Here is a 20,695-nt window from a genome sequence, read left to right on the forward strand (position 1 = left end):
GGTCACTGGGTACAATACCAGTGGCCCAGTAGTTGGGCTGATACTAGCATTTTATTGGATATAACATGTTTGGAGCTTATTCCCTCGTGCTGTCTTTCATGATATGGGGTCCTTCATTTAGAAATAAAAAGATTTTGTTGAGAATAGATAATCGGGCATTAGTAAGCATTGTGAACAAAAGAACATCAAAATCAAAGAGAGTTATGATATTGATAAGACAACTAGTTTTTCTCACTATGAACAATAACATACAATTTAGGGCACACCATATTGAGGATGAGCATAATGCAATCGCAGATGCTCTTTCTCGATTTCAGGAACAACGTTTTATGGACTTGGTCCCGAATGCAGACATTTCTCCAGCAGCAATTTCACAAGAATTCCTGTCGATGATTTCAGAACTGAAATGAATCACTTACTTATAAATTCATTAGCACCCAGTACACAGAAAGCATATTTGCATAGCATGGACATATTTGTTAAATTCAGAGAAAATCATGTTTTTTCTGATGTCTGGCCTATTCCGCTTGATGACTTAACATCATTCATTGTTTATATGTTTAGAAAGAAATTGTCCCACTCAACAGTATCTGGCTATATTTCAGGCTTAAGTTACTTTAATAAAATCAACAATTTAGAAGACAATACACAGAAATTTGTGGTCAGAAAATTGATTGAAGGAATAAAAAGGTTGGAGGCCCAAACCAAAAGGACACTAGATTACTTATAACGAGAGAGATATTGGAAAAATTATTGAGGTCACTGGCGGTGATTTGCAAAAACGGGTATGAGACAAAACTGTTTATGACTTCATTTTCGCTAGCCTTTCATGGTTTTATGAGAGTAGGTGAAATAACAGTTGATTGCAAAAATAAGCAGATGCATACTGTAAAATTTGAAAATATAAAGCTTTGTGGTGCAAGATTAGAGGTTTTATTGACGTCATCTAAAACTGATCAGTTTGGTTCTGGAACAACAATCGTTATTTCTAAGCAGAAAAACAAAAATGTATATCCAATGCAATTAATGGCTAATTTTATTAAAGTTCGCCCACCTTATCTGGGACCTTCATTTTGTCATTTTGATGGTTCCCCCTTACAAGATACCAGTTTTCAGCATTATTAAAAAGGTCTTTGTCAGTAATTGGTATAGAAAACAATGGATTTAAGTCCCATTCCTTTAGAATTAGCATGGCGATTACATGCGCATTAGAGGGTATTTCTGATGAACAAATTAAAGAAATGGGACGTTGGAAGTCACAGGCCTTTTTGCGTTCCATTAGGATTTAAAAGTGCCTAAACATTATATATGTACATTTATTTGTGTAAATATGTTTATATATTTGCTTCTTTCGTAATGCAGTCTTGAGCTGACATTTGAATAAATATTGTATTATGTAATTAAATGGTATGTCCTGCATCAATATAAACAAGTAATAATTGCTTTCTAAGAATTGCAGGACATGCTACATTTGGATCGTTGGATCCTCGATTATTAAGCATGCCTTTGTGGAAGCCCGAGGAAGACCGGGAGGGGTAAACTTGGGGCTGCAGAGGATGGGAGCAAATATTTGGTGGCAGGGAAAATTAGGAGGTAAAGTGCTGAACATGAAACAACAAATAAGAACCATGTTAAAATATGAAGATCCGCCAACTATATTAGTTTTACATATTGGAGGCAATGATATAGGGAAAGAAAGTACAAAAACTCTTTGTGAACTAATAAGGAAACAGTTCAGTTGGATGCGTCAACTGATGTTGGACACAGTTTTTGTCTGGTCTCAAATTATTCCGAGTTCAAGTTGGCGTTACTCTGACAATAGTAATGCCATGGAAAAATGTAGAATGAGGGTTAATACCTCTATGGCATCATTTTTAACCAAAACAGATGGTTGTAACATCCGTTACCCTGATATAAAGGCTAATGGATTATTCTTAATGAAAGATGGAGTGCATTTGACGTCTTTAGGAAATAACATTTTCTTGAATACCCTCCAGGGAGGATTAGAACTGATCATCAGGAAACTTGGCATTAATTTAACCTTCCCCGACTGTAATTAGATACAACTGTTATGTTAACATTTTATATCTGACGTTTCAAGTAAGTTACTTGGAAGTAACTTGAAAGTTAATATATTAAATTGTATTTGGCACAGCTTCGCGCAGCTTCATCCCCCTCTTTTCAGTGGCGGTTGTCCAATCAGATCAAGTTGTTACTCTGATCTTATCGGACAATTTAGCACATTTCGCTGCGCTGGATTTAACATTCATATATTCAGTGAACAGTAATGATAGCCTCTGATTACCAGGGCTCATCAGTCAACTTCTCGTACCAGACATATTACTTAAATATATTTATATTAGTGGTCTGCCATAATGTGCGGTGGCCACATTCTAATTTACATATACATTAAATACAGACATTAATAAATATATTTCAGAGCAAGATTGCCAATTTAAATACATATTATATATCATATATGTTATATTTTATTCAAGATAAAGCTGTGGCCAAATACTGCCAACACCTTATTATCTATTTGTTATGTTTTGGGCCTCGAGGATAATGTGGAATGGGCTTTGCTCATTGTTGAAGGCCCTACGGTGACCTATAGTTGTTACTTAATGTTTGTGTCATTTTGGTCTTTTGTGGATATATAGTTGTCTCATTGGCAATCATACAACATCTTCTTTTTTATATATTATTTAACAGTTTGGATAAAAAATATCTCTGAATAGAATCAAAACCGCGTTGCAAATCAATAAAAGCACAATTTAACTTTTTCTTCTTTACTTTCAATAGTTCAAGTAATGCGTACAACGAAAATATATGAACTTTCGTGCTATGTCCATGCGCAAAACCTGCCTGATTTTTCGTGAAGTATAAAAATATGGTCTATGTACATGTAATCACATAGCCTTGTATCCAATATACTAGTAGTCTAAGAAGTAAATATTGTCGCGAGGCAAGATAAAAGTGTTATTGGCCGGTAATTCTTCGGCTCTGATTGCAAGAAAAAAATCACTAAATACTGAAAAAAAGACACCCACGAAAAAACCAAACGATATTCAATCTTGCTTGAATGGCAGACTTTAAATGTGTGATATTGTCTTCGAGTCCGATCAATAAATTGAGACAGCGGAATAAAAGCAAAACAATGATATACATATTACCTATATACATTTCGCAAAGCATCCGGAGCTTTGTGTTATTTTGATTTCTTTCCCAACAATCAAAATTCTTCGTTTGTATCATTTCCAAAACACTGGTATCATTCCAACAACTACAATTCATGGAGTCGCTCATAAAGTCTGAAAACGTCAGGTTACTTTCAACGCAATTGTTCCAACATCTGACACAATCAAAGCCGTGTAGTCCTAACCATACTTCTTCTGCACTGTGAAATACATAAGTTAAATGTTAAGGGTTATTCCTGATTGTCTTTTTTTTTTTAATTCTAAAGTTCTGATTGTCCGACAGTATTTATGAAGTAAAATGTTCTTAAATAAACTGATGTCTGTTTTGCTAGATAAACGAGAATAACATAATTGCATGTTTAAACTTTTAATTAGTATTTATTTTATAAAAGTATGAAATATGATTTTTTCAAATCATAAAATTAATGCACTTTTGATTAAATAATATAATTTTTCGATTTCCGAAATATATTTATAATGTTATGTTTATTTATAAAATAAATATCAATATCAGTTTATTGATATTGCTTTTGTCTCATTGCCAGCTACAGGATTTTTTTTTTTAGCTTGCTTGCTTTGATTTATGCGTGCTGTTTATTTATTATTTTATGCATGTTGCTTATTTATTATATTATGCATGTTGCTTATCTATTATATCATGCATGTTGCTTATCTATTATATTATGCATGTTGCTTATCTATTATATTATGCATGTTGCTTATCTATTATATTATGCATGTTGCTTATCTATTATATTATGCATGTTGCTTACCTTTTATATTATGCATGTTGCTTATCTATTATATCATGCATGTTGCTTATCTATTATATTATGCATGTTGCTTATCTATTATATTATGCATGTGCTTTGTATATATGTGTAGGACTCAAATCTATGGTGGGTTCCAGATCTATGGCAGATTCCGGATCTATCTATGGTAAATATGACGTCATGACATCCCAAATCAATGGCAGATTTTTTAAACCCTAATCTATGGCACGTTTTGTAATGTCCTAATCTATGGCGGATTTTTTGTTTGTTTGGTATCAAAGACAGGAAAGGCAATCAACATTATTTTCGTTTTTTTTTGTGTTATGGGAATTTATAATAATAATAAAAAGTATAGAATGAACATTAAAGGTTAACAAATTACAGGAATTTGTACAACATATATGATCTTGAGCTTGCTCACTTGACAACTTAATTGCTGGTTTTACGGAATTAAGCTATTTCTTTTGAAGTGTATTCTAAACTTTGAACCTTTAGTGCGCGATCCTAATCAGCATGCATTTCTTTAAATTAAAATCTTCAGGGCCATTCTATTGAAGCTTCGTGGGAAAATCTAGCATCTTACACATGACTTGACTGTCAACCGTAAAACAATGGCTGCGATATAACCCTTTACTAATAATCTTATACCGAAATCTGCATGTTTAGGACCATTCTTAGTCAAACAAGCATGTACTTCAAATAAACTCATCATAGATACATGGACTAAATTTAGTATAAACACCAGACGCGCGTTTCGTCTACAAAAGACTCATCAGTGACGCTACAGAGGTTTGGAAAAAAGTAAATTAAAAAACTAGATAAAATGTCCAAATATTCAGAATTCTTATCTAACTATTCCATTCGTGTAGAAAAATCGAACACTGCATTTCATAATAACTACTAACAATTAACTGATAAACATTCTATTCTCAATTTTATGCATTAATTAAATGAAAGTATATCTTAATTCTCTTTCTGTAACAATCAGAATATTAAACATTATAATGTAGAAGATTTTTTTAACGATTTTTTAGTAGTTTACCTACAAATTATATCAGATAAATAATTTGTATATTTGTTATACTCCGACTTAATTTGTTGCAATCATATCTGATGTATTGTGTTGGGATGTTCATGTTATGTATTATGCATGCTTTATTGCTGTACCTTCTGCATTGTAATTAAGTTGTGTTTTGAATCAATGTACTGTTTGAAAAACAATCTTTAATTATTTTGTATGAGACATTTTTTTACTTTTTTTTGTATATTTGTTTTAATGCTTTAAAGGAGCATTGGCTTTGTATATATATACAAAACATGAATTTTCTTGTTAATGAAAAAAATAATTCGCTTTTAGTAACCACTGTATGGTTCAATTTTGTCAAAATTATGTGTGTGTGTGATTCAACTTTGTATTGCAGAATGTTTTATATCTTAGATTGTTTATATGTTATGTATATGTTTTTATATTCGACCAAACTCTCCCTAGATTTTGTGTTGTATATTTAACTTATGCCAAATCAAAATAATGTTTTCTTCTCTTAATATCTTATCTTATCAAAATAAGCTATAAAAATATCTATGATGAATCATTCCAATGCTAGTGAATAATTCGACCTCATTAAATCCGTATTTATGTTACCTTCAATTTGACCCCTTAGCTAGAGATGGATTATGCATGCATTAGGCGTGTTCAGTTATTTAAAGGAAAAAAAATGTTAACATTTAAAAAGTGAAACAATGGTAAACCATTTGATTGCCTTATTCGATCTACAAAAACCTTTTCGTAAACAGGTAAATACGACGATTAACATATATTTTAAACCCATAATATGAAATCAAACAGACCTTGAGAAATCCAATTCACTCATTACAATCGAGTTCGCTATCTGTTTATATTCATATTTATGTTTTATATCGTGTTTTATACTGCACTCGTTCTATTTGAGCAGTCAAAATGCGTTGACCGTATATTTCTATGTCATATACAGTCACTGACCTGATATCACTTTTCCTCATGAATATTTAAAGAGAAATTGTCGAAATTATATTTATTTATTCATACGACCTCTTCAACCTGTTGTTGTTTCCAATGTAAACAACGATGCGTTTAACTGCTAAAACTTGTTTCTTTTACAATTTTTGGGAAAATATATTTCACTTATACTAATACTTTTTGTTTGCAACCTATTATAAATCATTATGTTTTATGTTTATTGTTGATATTTTGGTCTGTAAACAAACGAATTCGTTCACCTTTGATTGCAACAGGTAATGATATACATTTCATTGTGTTGTATATTTCTCCGCCTGTGTGATATGAGGCATTTTTAAAGAGGGATTTTCCCCAATATTTAAATCAAATAAATAACATTAATACACTAAACAACAATTGAAAATGTTATTTTAGATTGCAGTATAAAGACACATAGTGCATTGACTTGACATATCTTCGGCCCGAAACGAGGAAAATGCTCGGCACAGCCTCGCATTTCCCCGTTTCTAAGCCTCATCCTTATATTGTTGATATGTCAAGTCAATGCACTATTATTGTCTATATATGACCGTCGGCAGTTTTCGAATGGCACCTCGATAGTAAATTAGATGGCGTTTAGACTAAAATTCACACGAAAGCTGATACATATTATCGGGCTAAGCATTTTAAATTTTCTATGTTAGGCTTTTTATAATTTGAAACTCCGTTTACTTCTATCATGTTATATATAAATCAAATATAGGAATTTGAGCGAAATCCGTGAACATGAATTTGACAGCTAATGCCCCTTTATACAAGTTCCACTCATAATTTATTTTCTGTCTCCAAGTTTTTGAGCAAGGCATTACAATGTTTTCTGTCGGTCGAGTTCGAGTTCAGAATTGCGCAAAGTATAAACACAGAACGTGATTATACCAGGGTTTTCAACCGATTAGAACTTTCAGTATCAAGAATCATATAGATAATCCCGCAATGAAGGGCAACATTTAGCACTGGAGAACAACTGAGAAAAATTAAAGCTTAAAATCATTGTGCTACTTTTCCCCATCTATCTTTAATTTCCTATGAGTACCATTTGTTTTTCATGAACATAACGGAAATATAATTGGAAACTTATTCTTATTTATATATTTATATTTATCTTACCTCCTATAGCTTTATAGAGATATGATTGGTTAAAGGACTACACGTTGTGAATACATATATTTGATATAGGGTGTCCTAACAAAAATACAGGGTTAGTTACCATATATGGTTAATTAGATATCATATTGGGTAAGAAAGGAGTTACTTCCCTTTCAAACCAAAACAGATGGCATAACCCGTTCTAAAACAACACGGTGTTGAGGAAAAATCTATATCTATTAGCATGTATTTGTTTTTATAGATAAAATGAAAATTTAACTGGAAACTTTTGTGTAAATATATATATATTTAAGTATGTGTACCTTCCATTTATACCAACACCAGTGATAACGGTTTCATATGTGTCAGTATCATTAAATGAAGACGGTTGGCCGCCATCTGTGAAACAAGTTGAATTTCCCGTGTACCATGACCCGTTTGTTTGTGTCAACCAGTAACATTTGTTCGCAACTTGAACAGATTCTTTAAGACAAAGTGTACCTAAAATGATAAAGATAAAAAAGTTAAACGTGGTATGTGACAGTGCAGAAGTGACGTCAGAAAACAGAAACACTGTTATAGTGGTTGTGCTAAATCGAAAACAACCAAAGTATGATAGGCGTATATACGTTTTACGTCAGAGTCATGACTTATTCCCTTTATGAGTTTATTAGCAGACTATTTTTATATGATTTGGTCAGTTTATCGAGAACCACTAGCGGTAAGTTAATAATAATTGGTATGCAGTTGTATAAGCATTGACAGGTCTCATTTCCATCATTATTTGACATCGCCCCTCAGTTATAGTTTGTAATCAGGTCGGTTTATGAGGAACCACTAGTGGTAGGTCAATGATATTTGGTATGCAGTTGTATTAGCATTTACACATCTCATTATCATAGAGAATATTTGACCCCGCCCCCTCAGTTATGGTTTATGAACCTTGAAATTTTGCTTAGTTTACATGTATTAGTTTGTGTTAATGTTTGTTTAAAGGGACCTACTTATGATAAGTTAATAATGTTTGGTGAATTTGCAGTTATTTTAGCTTTGGCATATCTCATTTCCACGGGTATTGTTTAGCCATGCACCTTCAGTCATGGTTCATTGACTTTGAATATTTGCAAAACTTACATGTTAAAGTGTTGCTATTTTAATTTCAACATTTGCATTATCGAAATTACAAAAATGCGAGACATATCTCTGTGATAACTATTCATCAAAAGGGGGTTCAAACCCAGAATAAAGTTTAGGGAGGGTTCCAACTATATGTTGTCATTCAAATGCAATGATAGTAAAAAAGGCAAATTAAACCCAAAAGAACACCACAACCCCTGGATTTGCCACTACATAAACTGATAAATAAGCAAGATTGTTTAAAAATCTGATTTTTTTTTTATATTTCATTAACACGGGTGTCATTCTGTTTATCGAGGTGGTTAAGATTTATTACTTTGTTTTTTCCTGAGTACATGTAAGACTTTTATCTATGTTTTAGACGGACAGAACACGCCAACATTATCTGCAGTGTGATAAATCATATTCTCAACGTTCTAAGTTGAACTTCCATGTAAAGCTGGTAAACATGACATCATATTAGACACAGTTTCATTTACTATCTTAAGAGTGGCGATATTGTTGTCAGGTCATTAAAGATGGCATATTTTGGCTTTAATATTGATTCACTCATAGGGTCTTTGCATCGAAAATAAACATATGTTTCTAAGACCAGGTGTTGGCATGATACGGGTTATGTTCGTCTCGTTTATTTTACTATGATGACGGTATGATACTAAACCCCTAACAGGAGGAATTGTGCTTTATATCCATATGATGAAGACATAATCTTTCAATCAGTTTAATTGAGGTTTGAAGCTGGCATGTCAGTAACTGCTAGTATTCCTTTGTTTATTTATATATCATTGTCATTTTGTTAAGTTTCTTCTGTTACCTGTTCTGACATCCGACTCGGACTTCTTTTACACTGAGTTTTACTATGCGTATTGCAGTGTCATTGTTTTTCTACATTGGCTAAAGGTATAGGGGGTGGGAGGTTGAGATTTCACAAAAATGTCTAAACCCGCTGCATGTTTGCGCCTGTCCCAAGTCAGGAACATATGGCCTTTGTTAGTCTTGTATGATTTTTAATTTTAATTTATTTATTTATTTCAGAGTTTAGTATGACGTCTATTATCACTGAACTAGATATACATTTTTGTTCAGGGTCGGCTGAAGGACGCCTGTGGATGCGGGATTTTCTCGCTGTGTTGAAGACACATTGGTGGCCTTAGGGTGTTTTCTGCCCTTTCATCGGGTTGTTGTCTCTTTGACACATTCCCCATTTCCAATCTTAACTTTATAAAAGTCCTACATGTACGCGGGAAAAAGCATAGTCAACCATAAATCTAAACCACTTATATGTTAGTTAGTATGAACCTTGCTAAAGCTATGCAAGTTACTTGCTTTTCTTTGAAACGATTTTTGTTAGTTTAAACATATTTTATTGTTCAAAACAAATGGATAAGACACAAGTTTTTCAACTTAGTTCCGTCTTCTCCATAATATACATGAATATACATTATATTTATATAGCACATTACATAAATTTGTATTTTTCTAATAAGCATGAAGGCATGACAAATAATTAATTGAATCACAACTATTGTTATTATAATATTTATACACAAAGAATAATAGAAACGGCTCAATTGATATCAAACGTTCTTCTTTTGAATAATCAAGCACACCCAAACGATCGGTCTAAAGGGAAAACACCTACTGTTACTAGTGTGTTTTTAAATGACTTTCTATAATATTTACCTGTATAAGTTGTAAAAGTAACATGCAATATTTGTTAATGTTTAAGCCACATTTATTTAGCATCGATCAATCATAAACCCCAGTTTGTATAAAGTTATTATCATTTATAGTCATACCTATTCATTATCTTTCGATACATGCATAAGATAGGTTTGCTCTTCCCCTCAAGCATTCATGATGTCCTCAATCAGAACCGATCCCCTAACGAATGAATATTACACAGATGTTAGATATATTATATGAAGACGTCTATCCACTTCTGACAGCACGCAAAGCCACCCAAATCGACATGAAATCCCTTTTTCGACAATTTCTTAAGGGGTGATTGATTTTGCAGTAGTTTAACTCTGTACACAACAGTCAACGATACATGTGTCTTTTTTGGTAAAGCATTTTTCACAGTATAACATTCCCCGATTATTTGATCAGTTGAAATAGAAAATTGCGATTTTAGAAATGCCTTGCGAAGCAGTGATAATGACTCATAACCATAATCATAACCGGAAAATCCTCTCACGGTTTTCTTTGTAGAACATATTGTTATGCGTGTGTAGATTACCAGCAGTGAAGATCTGACATCGGATAGTGAATGTAATTAATTGAAATTTTACTTAAAAATGTGTGAAAAATCTGTTGTCAATTTCAAAACGCGGACATACAAAAAATTTGTATGTCTGTCAAAAGATTCAATTTTCTCAATAATACTTTGCAACAAGATTAATAAGATATACGGCACTTTAGGAGAAAAACGTAAAAGATGTAACAAAAATTTATTGAAAAAGAACACGTTGTGTACCTATAATGACTACATTTCAAAATATATTGGAAACTGAATCTTTGGTGTGACCGATAATACAATAAAATACAAGTTTTTTCTCCTTCAAACCGTTCATTTTGTTTTTATAAACACCGAATTTTGTTGATTCTTTTGTCGAGCCTGCGAATTTTGTCACAGAAGGCTCGCTTAGGGATAGTAATCCGGCGGCGGCGTTACCTATCTTCATAACAGCTTTATATTTCAGAAGGTGGAAGACCTGGATGCTTCATACTTTGAATATATTACGAAGTTTCTGTCATTCACATGACCATTGTCCTTGGCCTCATTTTCATGGTTCAGTGACTACTTGAAAAAAATCGGATCATATTTTGTAATGTTAATTTCTCTCTTATTATGAGTAATAGGATAACTGTATTTGGTATGCGCGTACCTTGTTAGGTCCTCATGCCTGTCAGACAGTTTTCACTTGACCTCGACCTCATTTTATGGATTAGTGAACAAGGTTAAGTTTTGGTGGTCAAGTCCATATCTCAGATACTATAAGCAATATAGCTTGGATATTTGGTGTATGGAAGGATTGTAAGTTGTACATGTCCAACTGGCAGGTGTCAATTGAACTTGACCTCATTTTCATGGTTCAGTGGTTAAAGTTAAGTTTTTGTATTTTTGGTTTGATTTTCTAATACTGTAAGCAATAAGTCTACTATATTTGGTGTGTCTAATGATAGTAATGTGTACATGTTCAACTGGCAGTTATCATGTGTCCTTGACCTCATTTTCATGGTTCAGTGGTCAAAGTAAGGTTTTTGAGTTATGTTCTTTTTTTTAATACTATATGCCAAAGGCACAGGCACTTGTCTCAGAAAAAAATTTCCTATGTACCTTTATATAACACAAGGTACTTAACTTGTGATTTAGAAAAATGTTTTTAAATCGCCATTAAGGTCAGAAATTCTTTGGGAAAACAAGTTTGTTTCAGATTTTTGGCGGGTTTTTATATCTGTCTCATTTTGTCTTAAGAAAGTAGCAACAACGGACGTTTCTAAGGGCTTGCTTCCCGACTGCATATGTTGGATGCATAATTTATGTCGGAAGTATATATGATAAAGAGATAATGGTGGCCTTCTGCTGTTGTTTTTTTCTGTGGTCGGGTTGTTGTCTATTTGAGTGACACATTCCCCATTTCCATTCTCAATTTTATTATTTCGTAACCTTTTCCATGTCGGCCTGGGTATCATCCATCGACCCATATCAGCACCTCGGCTACGTCTCGGTTTTTATTGGGGTCTCGGGGTGATACCCGGGCCTATATGGAAATGGCCATGTATTAATATCTATGTATCTGGTTCTCTTGTCTTCATACCTAAACCTCGACCTTAGTTTAACACTTACCAGTATGCATGGATGAACGAATATAATTTAAAACGCAAAATTGCGTAAATAATTAGGTAATATATTATTTGTCTTTGAAAACAAAACTTGAAATGTCACAAATATTCAGGGAATTCATCTTTGAAACAAAACTTACAATTGCACACAAATAACTAACACTTACTGTTAATATAATCTATAGGACGTGTATGTCTCAATGTAACATCAATATGTGACATGACGTTATACATGTAAATAGAAAAATCTTGAGATGGAAATAGGAAATTCACATTACTTGAAACATTGCCAAAATATAAGTATTTTTTTTAATAGAAAATACTTGAAGTTTCCATGCAACATGTGCAACTCAAACTTATTCCGCGTATTTCAAAAAGACTCAAAATTATCAAGAAAAAACCCAACTATTCAAAATTTAGGAGATGTGAAATGATATCAATGAGATGGCAATCCAACAGAGTTCAAATGAAGTGGATATCTTCTATACTATTAAACGAGAAGACCTCATTTTTGGTGTCGCTTCTCTTCCTTCCACAATAAATCAGTCATCATGCCTCTGTGTCCTATAGGTAACATGCATTGTCGCATTTGTCATCCATTCTTATGATTATTCAGATTGAGTTATTTTGGGAGAAAAACGACAAAAAAGGAGTCCGGATATGAATCCGTCATCGGACTAACTTTTAGTCATAGATTAGATTTCCAGTTTGAAAGATGCACAAATACAACCAATCGTATTATAGATAACTAAATTATGAAATAAATAAGCCAATCAGAGCATTCTCCATAGTATGGGGCTTAGATCGCATGAACCACAACTATTATACCTCCTTACAATAATTATTTTTCGCGTTTATCTATATGTAAACTACGATTATGATACTTTAATATATAGAGACTCTCTGTATTCTGTCTATTGTTTTCTTTGAAATGTTTACTATTTAAGGGGTCATACCAGTTGTATATATATATATATATTAAAATAAGTAAAATATTTGACACAAGTACAACTAATCGTATGATGGATAACAAAAATGGAGAGAGAAAAATAAGCCTTTCAGAGCGTTCTCCATATCATGGTGTTTAGATCGCAATAATCACAACTATTATACCTCCTTAGAGATAACAATTACTTTTCGCGTTTCATATCACGGTGTTTATAGATCGCAAGAACCACAACTATTATACCTCCTTAGAGAAGATAATTATTTTTCGCGTTTATCTACATGTAAACTACGATTATACATTTTGTACTACTTCAATATATAGAGACTATCTGTATTCTGTCAGGGACTTTTTATGTTAGTATAGAATGTCGGCCCTGATTTTGTCTACTGTTTTCTTTGAAATGTTTACTACTTAAGGGGTCATACCACTTGCATATATTAAAATAAGTAAAACATGCTTAACTTCATCTAAAACTACCTCGACCAAAAACTTTAACCTGAAGCGGGACAGACATGGACGGACGGACGGACAGACGAGCGAACGGACGGACTGACAAACTAGCCTGAAAACATAATGCCCATAAATGGGACATACAAATTTATTGTTGAAAGGGAAAATAGTGATTTGGCAAAAATGAAAGTAAGGTAGAGATTAAAAGTAGGCGAGCATTTTTCGGGGCGTCGGGGTCGTGTGTTTTTAAGCCCGGGATTTGGGGATTGATCCTTACTGGATCCGGGAATATATTTTTCGATTTCGTGATTTCGGGATATGCATTTCTTTCAATTCTGCATCTCTGGATTTCATGGTTTTTAAGCGCGGGATTTCGGGATCAGGACCCCTCCGACCACCCCTGAAATAAGCCTTAGTCATTTATACATGATGCATATCCTACCATTGACACCTTAATAAGGCTCTCAAAAGAAAAAACACTGATGGATTGTCCTAGAAGCATATTTTATTAGACTAAAAATGGTCTATATATAAGCAGTTAGATTTATTTCATGTTTGAAACGGAGCAAATTGTTAATTTTATTTGACTTTTATCAAAAGTAGCATTGTAGCAAAGGAGGAGAATAATTGTGGTCTGAGGCCAGACACACGAAAATATTTGAATTTAACAGATAGGAAACAAATATCGGACTTTTGAACAAGGGAGAAGGCTGTTGATACCTTTTATGAAATTTCCCATACATACTACTATCCTTTACCAAAAAAATCATCCTACAACAGTCCACAAGCTGTATAAACCCGCGATTTCGCGGGTGTGTTCTAGTAAGTAATAAAGACAACCGTACGCCCTTCAACAACGAAAAACTAAACCTACATAAAAAATATGATATTATTCAAACTAGAAAACTAACGGCAAAATGTTAAAAAAAAAACAACTGTTACGTATTAACAAAAAATAGATATGACATACAGCATCTTCCTGACTTGGCACGTGAGTTGTTTGTAAGCGCTCAACCCTACCATAACCTGGTACAGTGATGTAAAAGCACAGCAAAGTATCAAACTATAAAAATCAGTAACAAATGCCATATAAGTAAACAAAAAATCGGTACGAGCAAACGAAATCCCTGTCTTTATTGTTTATCAGTTATCCTGAATAAATTACGTTCGTTGAAATCTAAAACTTGACTACGGACACGGGATAAGCGAACAAGATGTAAGACATTTGTATACACACCGTAAGAAGGGACCAAAAACCATCACCTTTCAAAATGGAAAAATTAACAATCGGTATAAATAGAATTATTTGTCGTTTACTTTTGTAGAAAAAGTTTCCGTGTGAAACTTTAATATTTGAAGAAAAAAAATATACTAGAATCTTCAAATATTGCTTTTTTTTTGGTACAAACATTGATTTTGTTTTGGAAAAATCAAAACATAACTAAATATATACACGGCCGACATTCGGCTAACCGAGAGATAGGTCGGTTAATCTATATTGAGTATGGGGATATATCGGCGGTGGGTCTGCTAATCGGGTTGGTTATACGTCTGTTAAGAGTAAAACTCACAATTTAATGTTAAACTCTGTTAAATATACAGATTTTTTGGCACATTATGAGAATCACATCAAAAAAAGAAAAGTGTCTGACAAAATGATATCTATCATAGAACATTTTCCACCATTAAAAAAAATGCATAGCCTGCACAATTTTAAGTAAAACGAAAAGGCGTCGCGCAATTATGTGGTTTTTATGCTTGTACGCATAGCAATATTTTAGTTTAAAGGCCAAAAACCATTTTTAGATATGATTTAAAGGACACAAAGTAGTACTTTGTTTCTAAAAAATCAATTGTCATTGATAAATATTTCATAATTGTTCTATAAGTTGAGTTATACCACATTTTAATGAATATTAATGGGTTGGACAATTTAAATCGTGTCACTTAAGAGTTATTTAGCCATGACAATAGTCTTACTACCTTGAGTTTATATTTTCGCATTGAAAAAAATGAGATGTAGTTATGACGAAAAAATTACAATACGGTGAAACGGTTTCCTTATAGAAAGAGCACTTTTATTTAAAAAAAAAATTTCTCTGCATTTCATTAAAAGGGTGTGTCACTTCAAATTAGCGTTATATGGACTGATTGGCCGCTCGAATTCGCATGAATTTATTATTTAAGCCAAGTTATCAATCGGCCTTATTTTTTGTCTGTTCAAAGTCTGTAACATCTATGAATCTGTCATGTGTTGCAATTCAGCTGGTTAAATTCCATGCGTTTTCTTTGAAATACTATGGCCTTTCTACCTCAGGAATATATAACCTTATGCCGGTGTCACACATTGGTGGATAGACCAGCGTACAGAAAAACTGACAAAGTCGGTATACGTTAGTTGCACGCCATAGGAACGCTTAGCAATCGTTCAAAGCGCGTTGCATAAGTTTGAAGTACGTCGAAATACAAAGTTAAAATTGAGAAAGGAAATGGGGAATGTGTCAAAGCGACAACAACCCGACCATAGAACAGGCAACAGACAAAGGACACCAATAGGTTTTCAATGTAGAGAGGAACTCCCGCACCCGTAGCGTCCTTCACCTGGCCCCTTAAAAAAAATGTATAAATAGTGATAATGGACGTCATAATAAACTCCGAATTGAAAACAAGAAACTAAAATTAAAAATCATATTAGGCTAACAAAGGCCAGAGGCTCCTGACTTGGGACAGGCGCAACATTGCGGAGGGGGATAAACATGTTTCTAATGCAATTATTTTGTAACATTTGTTCTGATTGGATGACAGCAAGCGTAAAATTCTCTATCTCCTTGTCTGTAACTAAGGAAGCCGACATTTTGAATTTCGGAATATATTGACATGTTATTTCTACAATAATAAACAAAAAACTCACTTGTTGCGCCTAAAAATCTTCTTTTTATCAAATTTTATTACATTTTGAAGCGGCACAGAAGCCAGAAAACGCCCGGTGTTTATGTTTGACGCCGGAAGCATACCTATGACGTCACTAGTGTAGGGACCAAAAAAAAATAACATCTTTTCGCGGAATTTTCTGTAATAAAGATTTTACACTGAAATAATGGTTGAAATTTAATTATAAACTTGTTTTGCATTAGAAAAGAGATAACTGTATTGTATTTGAAGCTTTAAGGACGTCCATCGGTAGTAAATGTAATATTAAAATAATTCGGTCTTTGAAAAATCAGTATTTCTTATTACGGATATAATCCTTTGTAATGCATTCCATTTTCTATACTTTGTTTTTAGTATTAATTCATGTGTTTCGAATGTGATTTAATTACTACTCAATATATTATAATATTTTTTTATACGCTCGGTAACGGAACGTATTATGGTATACAGTCATTATTACTGTTGTCAGTCTGTTGTCGACATGTCGGACATTAACTCAAAAACTCTTTAACCAATTTGCATTAAACTTTGGGAAATTGTTTATATCTATTGACGTGAGCTCCCCCTCCCTTTTTTTTTATAAAATGGGTTTTTATTCAATAAAATTGGTGTTTTTTTTCCAGTTTTCTATAATATCTAAAAAAATGCTTTCACAGAGCAAGGAATTTGGGTAAATTGTTTATATCTATTAACATGAGGTCACTTTCAATTTTTATAAATTTTAGATTTTACGTTTCCGAGTTTACGGGTTTTATTAATTAAAAAGGGGGGATTTTCCAGTTTTCAGACATTATAAACACAAAAATGTTTTCAGCATTTAAACTCCCTTTCGATTTTTATTAATTTTCGATTTTATGTTATTGAGTTAAGGGATTTTATTCATTAGAAAAAGGTGGTATTTTCTAGTTTTCAAAAATATCTCAAAAATGCTTTCAGTAGTTCTCATGAATCGTTGGTGTTTTGTTTGTTTGTGACTGAAGCTTCCTTTGTTGCTAATAAAAAAAAATGACCTAAAAGTGTTTGAATATTCTGACTTTTTTCTAAATGACCATTTAATGAGGTGTGTGAATTTTTCTTTATAAGATTATGAGGCAAAGTGGTATATAGGGAGGAAAAACCAAAAGCACCAATTATAAGCATGCAATTTATCAAGTACTTCGAACGAATTTTGACACTCCAAAAGCAATTTATCCCATTATTTTCAAAAGCCTTATTTAAACAATTTTTTATCAGGTTTTTTATTGTACCAAGTGTACTAGTAAATGTAATTCATAGTTTAGTAGAGAAACAATGGCTTGAAACGAAATAAATCTTTGTTTGTAATGAGTTATGTGCAGCTTAGGACCCGAGTACATGGTTGGAACTTTCATTGTACAATGCATTTTGTTCTGCTTTGAAAAGAATCACAGAGCTGAGTTTATGTACCATATTATATAAAAGGTTAAGTGGTTGTTAGGACCTAGTCCTTAATTGAGATCCTTGTCAGATATTCCTGGCCATATGTTTTCCTTTTTGTCATATTAAGAATTGTTTTAATTTAATATGTTCGTAGGGGAAGCAAGGAACATTATTCTCATACAAAAAATAATTCTAAATACACATTCATAAAAAAAATGGAGTTTATTACAAAGGATAATCATAAGATATACTTGAATTGTCTTGGGCCTCACTTCTGTGATGGGTATATGTTAATGGTATTCTTCTCTGAATACGGGACAAACATATTAGTAGTGGTAGACCCCAATGTCCAATGATCTTCAGTTTAAATATACCGAATATTGACTCTCAAAAAAAGATGCTATTAAACATTCCAATTTTCAATAACAGTTAACAGCAAATATATCATCACAATAACAGATAACAAAAAAACTAAAAGCCCAATAACAGCCAACAAAGAATAAGACAATAACAGCTAGCAGCAAATATATTTTCAAAATAACAGATAACAAAGAATTAAATTGCCCCATAACAGCATAACAGTTAAACCCCTTTTCCCCCTCCTTTAGTACAAAAATTTTATCAGTACAAAAAGATAAGTCGACTCGTCGAACGGTTACTAGATGCTGAGATGAAACAAAACTTGTTTACTAAATTTGCTAACTCATTTTACATACCGCTCTGACTATTGTGAAATTCGCCAGAACTTCATAGAGTACATGTACGACAATGGATTTTCAAGTAGAAACCAGTTTGAGGTTCACGGCAAACATAATGGCTTTATTTTGTTTAGTAAATACAACTTCGTTTCCCATTTTAATTTTAACAGTGTAAATGGACTTTGTGTTAACCACTTGTGTTTGTTTTGTCTGATTACAAGTATTTCAATTCATGTGTATCCGGAGTAATTGTTGTCTTGTGTATATACATACACATGTAGTTACAAGATAAATACATTGGATGCTAAGATTTTGACAAAACAAAATTAAATATACTCTAAGACTTATAAGTCTCAGTGTATATAGACCTCTTTTCTTTAACTATTCAGAAAAAAAGTCATACAACAAAGAAACACACGTATTTGCAATTTGTACTTACCGAAACATTTAGTAATAAAACATATCAAAGCGCAAAGAACCAGCAGCATGTTCGTAAACATAAGGCAGCATTCACTTAATATGACCTGAAGTCAACATAGTTTTGTGCAGTTGACTAATTAAACGGCCATTTTGTTGATGAGGAAGTGTCATTTACGTCGAAATCACAAGAGAGCATCTCATTGCCGGTTTCCGCCCTCTCTTAAAAATGTACTTGTCTTATAAACTTGGATATCATTCATCAACGGAAAGGATATATCGTGTGTACAAAATACCCTAGTTAATCCATTTGCAAATAGATTTATCTTTACTTCTCTAAATGTAAATATAATTTTTTGAAAGGAATTATATGATTTTTTTTCACAGGAAATAATATATATATATATATATGAAATACCATTTTTTGTTTGTTTCAAGAATTATATCTATGATGACTTCATTTGTAAACGATTATAGTTTTTTTATGAATCGCTTTTTAAAATCAAAATTTGCTAGTTCATGTAGTATGACTCTTTTCTCATAATCGGAATTTCTTTAAACCTTTAAAAACTTTAAAAGTTAATTATTACATTAGATGCATGTTTCATTATAATACGTTATTCTCATTGGCTAACTGCAGATCACATGTTATTTCTTAAGCAATTGCATTACAAAATTAAACTTCTTTCATGATAACATGAGGTCCCACAATAAGGTGCACAGGTGAATTAAAAAAAAGGATAAAATTCGTGTTTTCATGAGCCTAGCTAAAAATGTAATTATAAGTATTGAATGCTTCTTTTTGTAACTTCATAGGGTTGTAAAAGGGTTGACCGCGCTTCATACAAAATGTACTTCGGTCAACGCTTTAACATCCCAATGAAGTTACAAAAAGAAGCATTCAATTCTTAAATAAAAGATAAAGGGTATGTTATAGTGTTTAATTTTGAAAAAAATTATCTGATTGATCGCGTCAAGTATAATAGTTTTATTTATGACTGCATGTTTATCCTATTCAGAATACTATACAGGTTTTGAAAACGAAAAAACCTACAATCCCTTGTAGTTCACGTACAATTCGGTGTTTACTTTGTCCGGTTTTTTTTTCTCGAGAGTAACATTTCCAACTTCCGTTTTTTTCAATAATTCATTCATTCATTTCTTTATTTCCTCTATTAAGAGATTCAATGAACAACATATATGTTAACAAATTAAATTACAAAAAAGTTTACAAAACAGGCTACACAATACAATATTACAATATTTACAATAACTAAAGCAAATTACCAAAAGACCATTTTAAGACAATTGCTCTCACTAACGACAATTCATGTACTAAGCACTCTACTGTATCATCCTTCTCGTTACTCTGCTATACTCAGCAATACAGAGTGCAACGTGTACGTGGCACAAACTTAGAAAACTGTCAGTGTCGATATTTACTATTGTTATGTGCTTGCCCAAAAGAATGCAGTATAATTGTTCATCATCGTATGAATACAGTTCGACAAATAATTGCAATGGAAACCTTTCAATAATGAAATCCCACCATGCATCTCTGAGTGATTGATAGAGTACCACAACAACTACAACACGCATGTACGTACACATCTAGAAATGGTCTGTCGCATAGCTCGCAAGTGCTTCCCGTAATAGTTTTATTTATGACTGCATGTTTATCCTATTCAAAATACTATACAGGTTTTGAAAACGAAAAAACCTACAATCCCTTGTAGTTCACGTACAATTCGGTGTTTACTTTGTCCTGTTTTTTT

General features: G+C 32.6%; 1 protein-coding gene across 3 annotated transcripts in view; it reads right to left on the reverse strand.

Annotated features, from left to right (window-relative positions):
- The window catches only part of LOC134708019 (putative uncharacterized protein DDB_G0282133), a 49,989-nt gene extending 30,847 nt beyond the window's left edge, over positions 1 to 19,142 (reverse strand). The window contains exons 1-3 of one of the 3 annotated variants that reach the window (XM_063568256.1): positions 18,943 to 19,141; positions 7,415 to 7,592; positions 3,174 to 3,397 (exon numbers count right to left, since the gene is read on the reverse strand). In XM_063568256.1, the coding sequence (XP_063424326.1) occupies positions 3,174 to 3,397; positions 7,415 to 7,592; positions 18,943 to 19,003 (463 nt within the window). In that variant the 5' untranslated portion in view covers positions 19,004 to 19,141. Of the gene's footprint in view, positions 1 to 3,173; positions 3,398 to 7,414; positions 7,593 to 18,521; positions 18,637 to 18,942 lie in introns of those variants that run through there. The other 2 variants (XM_063568257.1, XM_063568258.1) reach the window with 2 other exon arrangements.
- Positions 19,143 to 20,695: the final 1,553 nt, after the last annotated feature.

Source organism: Mytilus trossulus, chromosome 2, assembly GCF_036588685.1.
Source record: "Mytilus trossulus isolate FHL-02 chromosome 2, PNRI_Mtr1.1.1.hap1, whole genome shotgun sequence".
Classification (NCBI taxonomy): Eukaryota; Metazoa; Mollusca; class Bivalvia; order Mytilida; family Mytilidae; genus Mytilus; species Mytilus trossulus.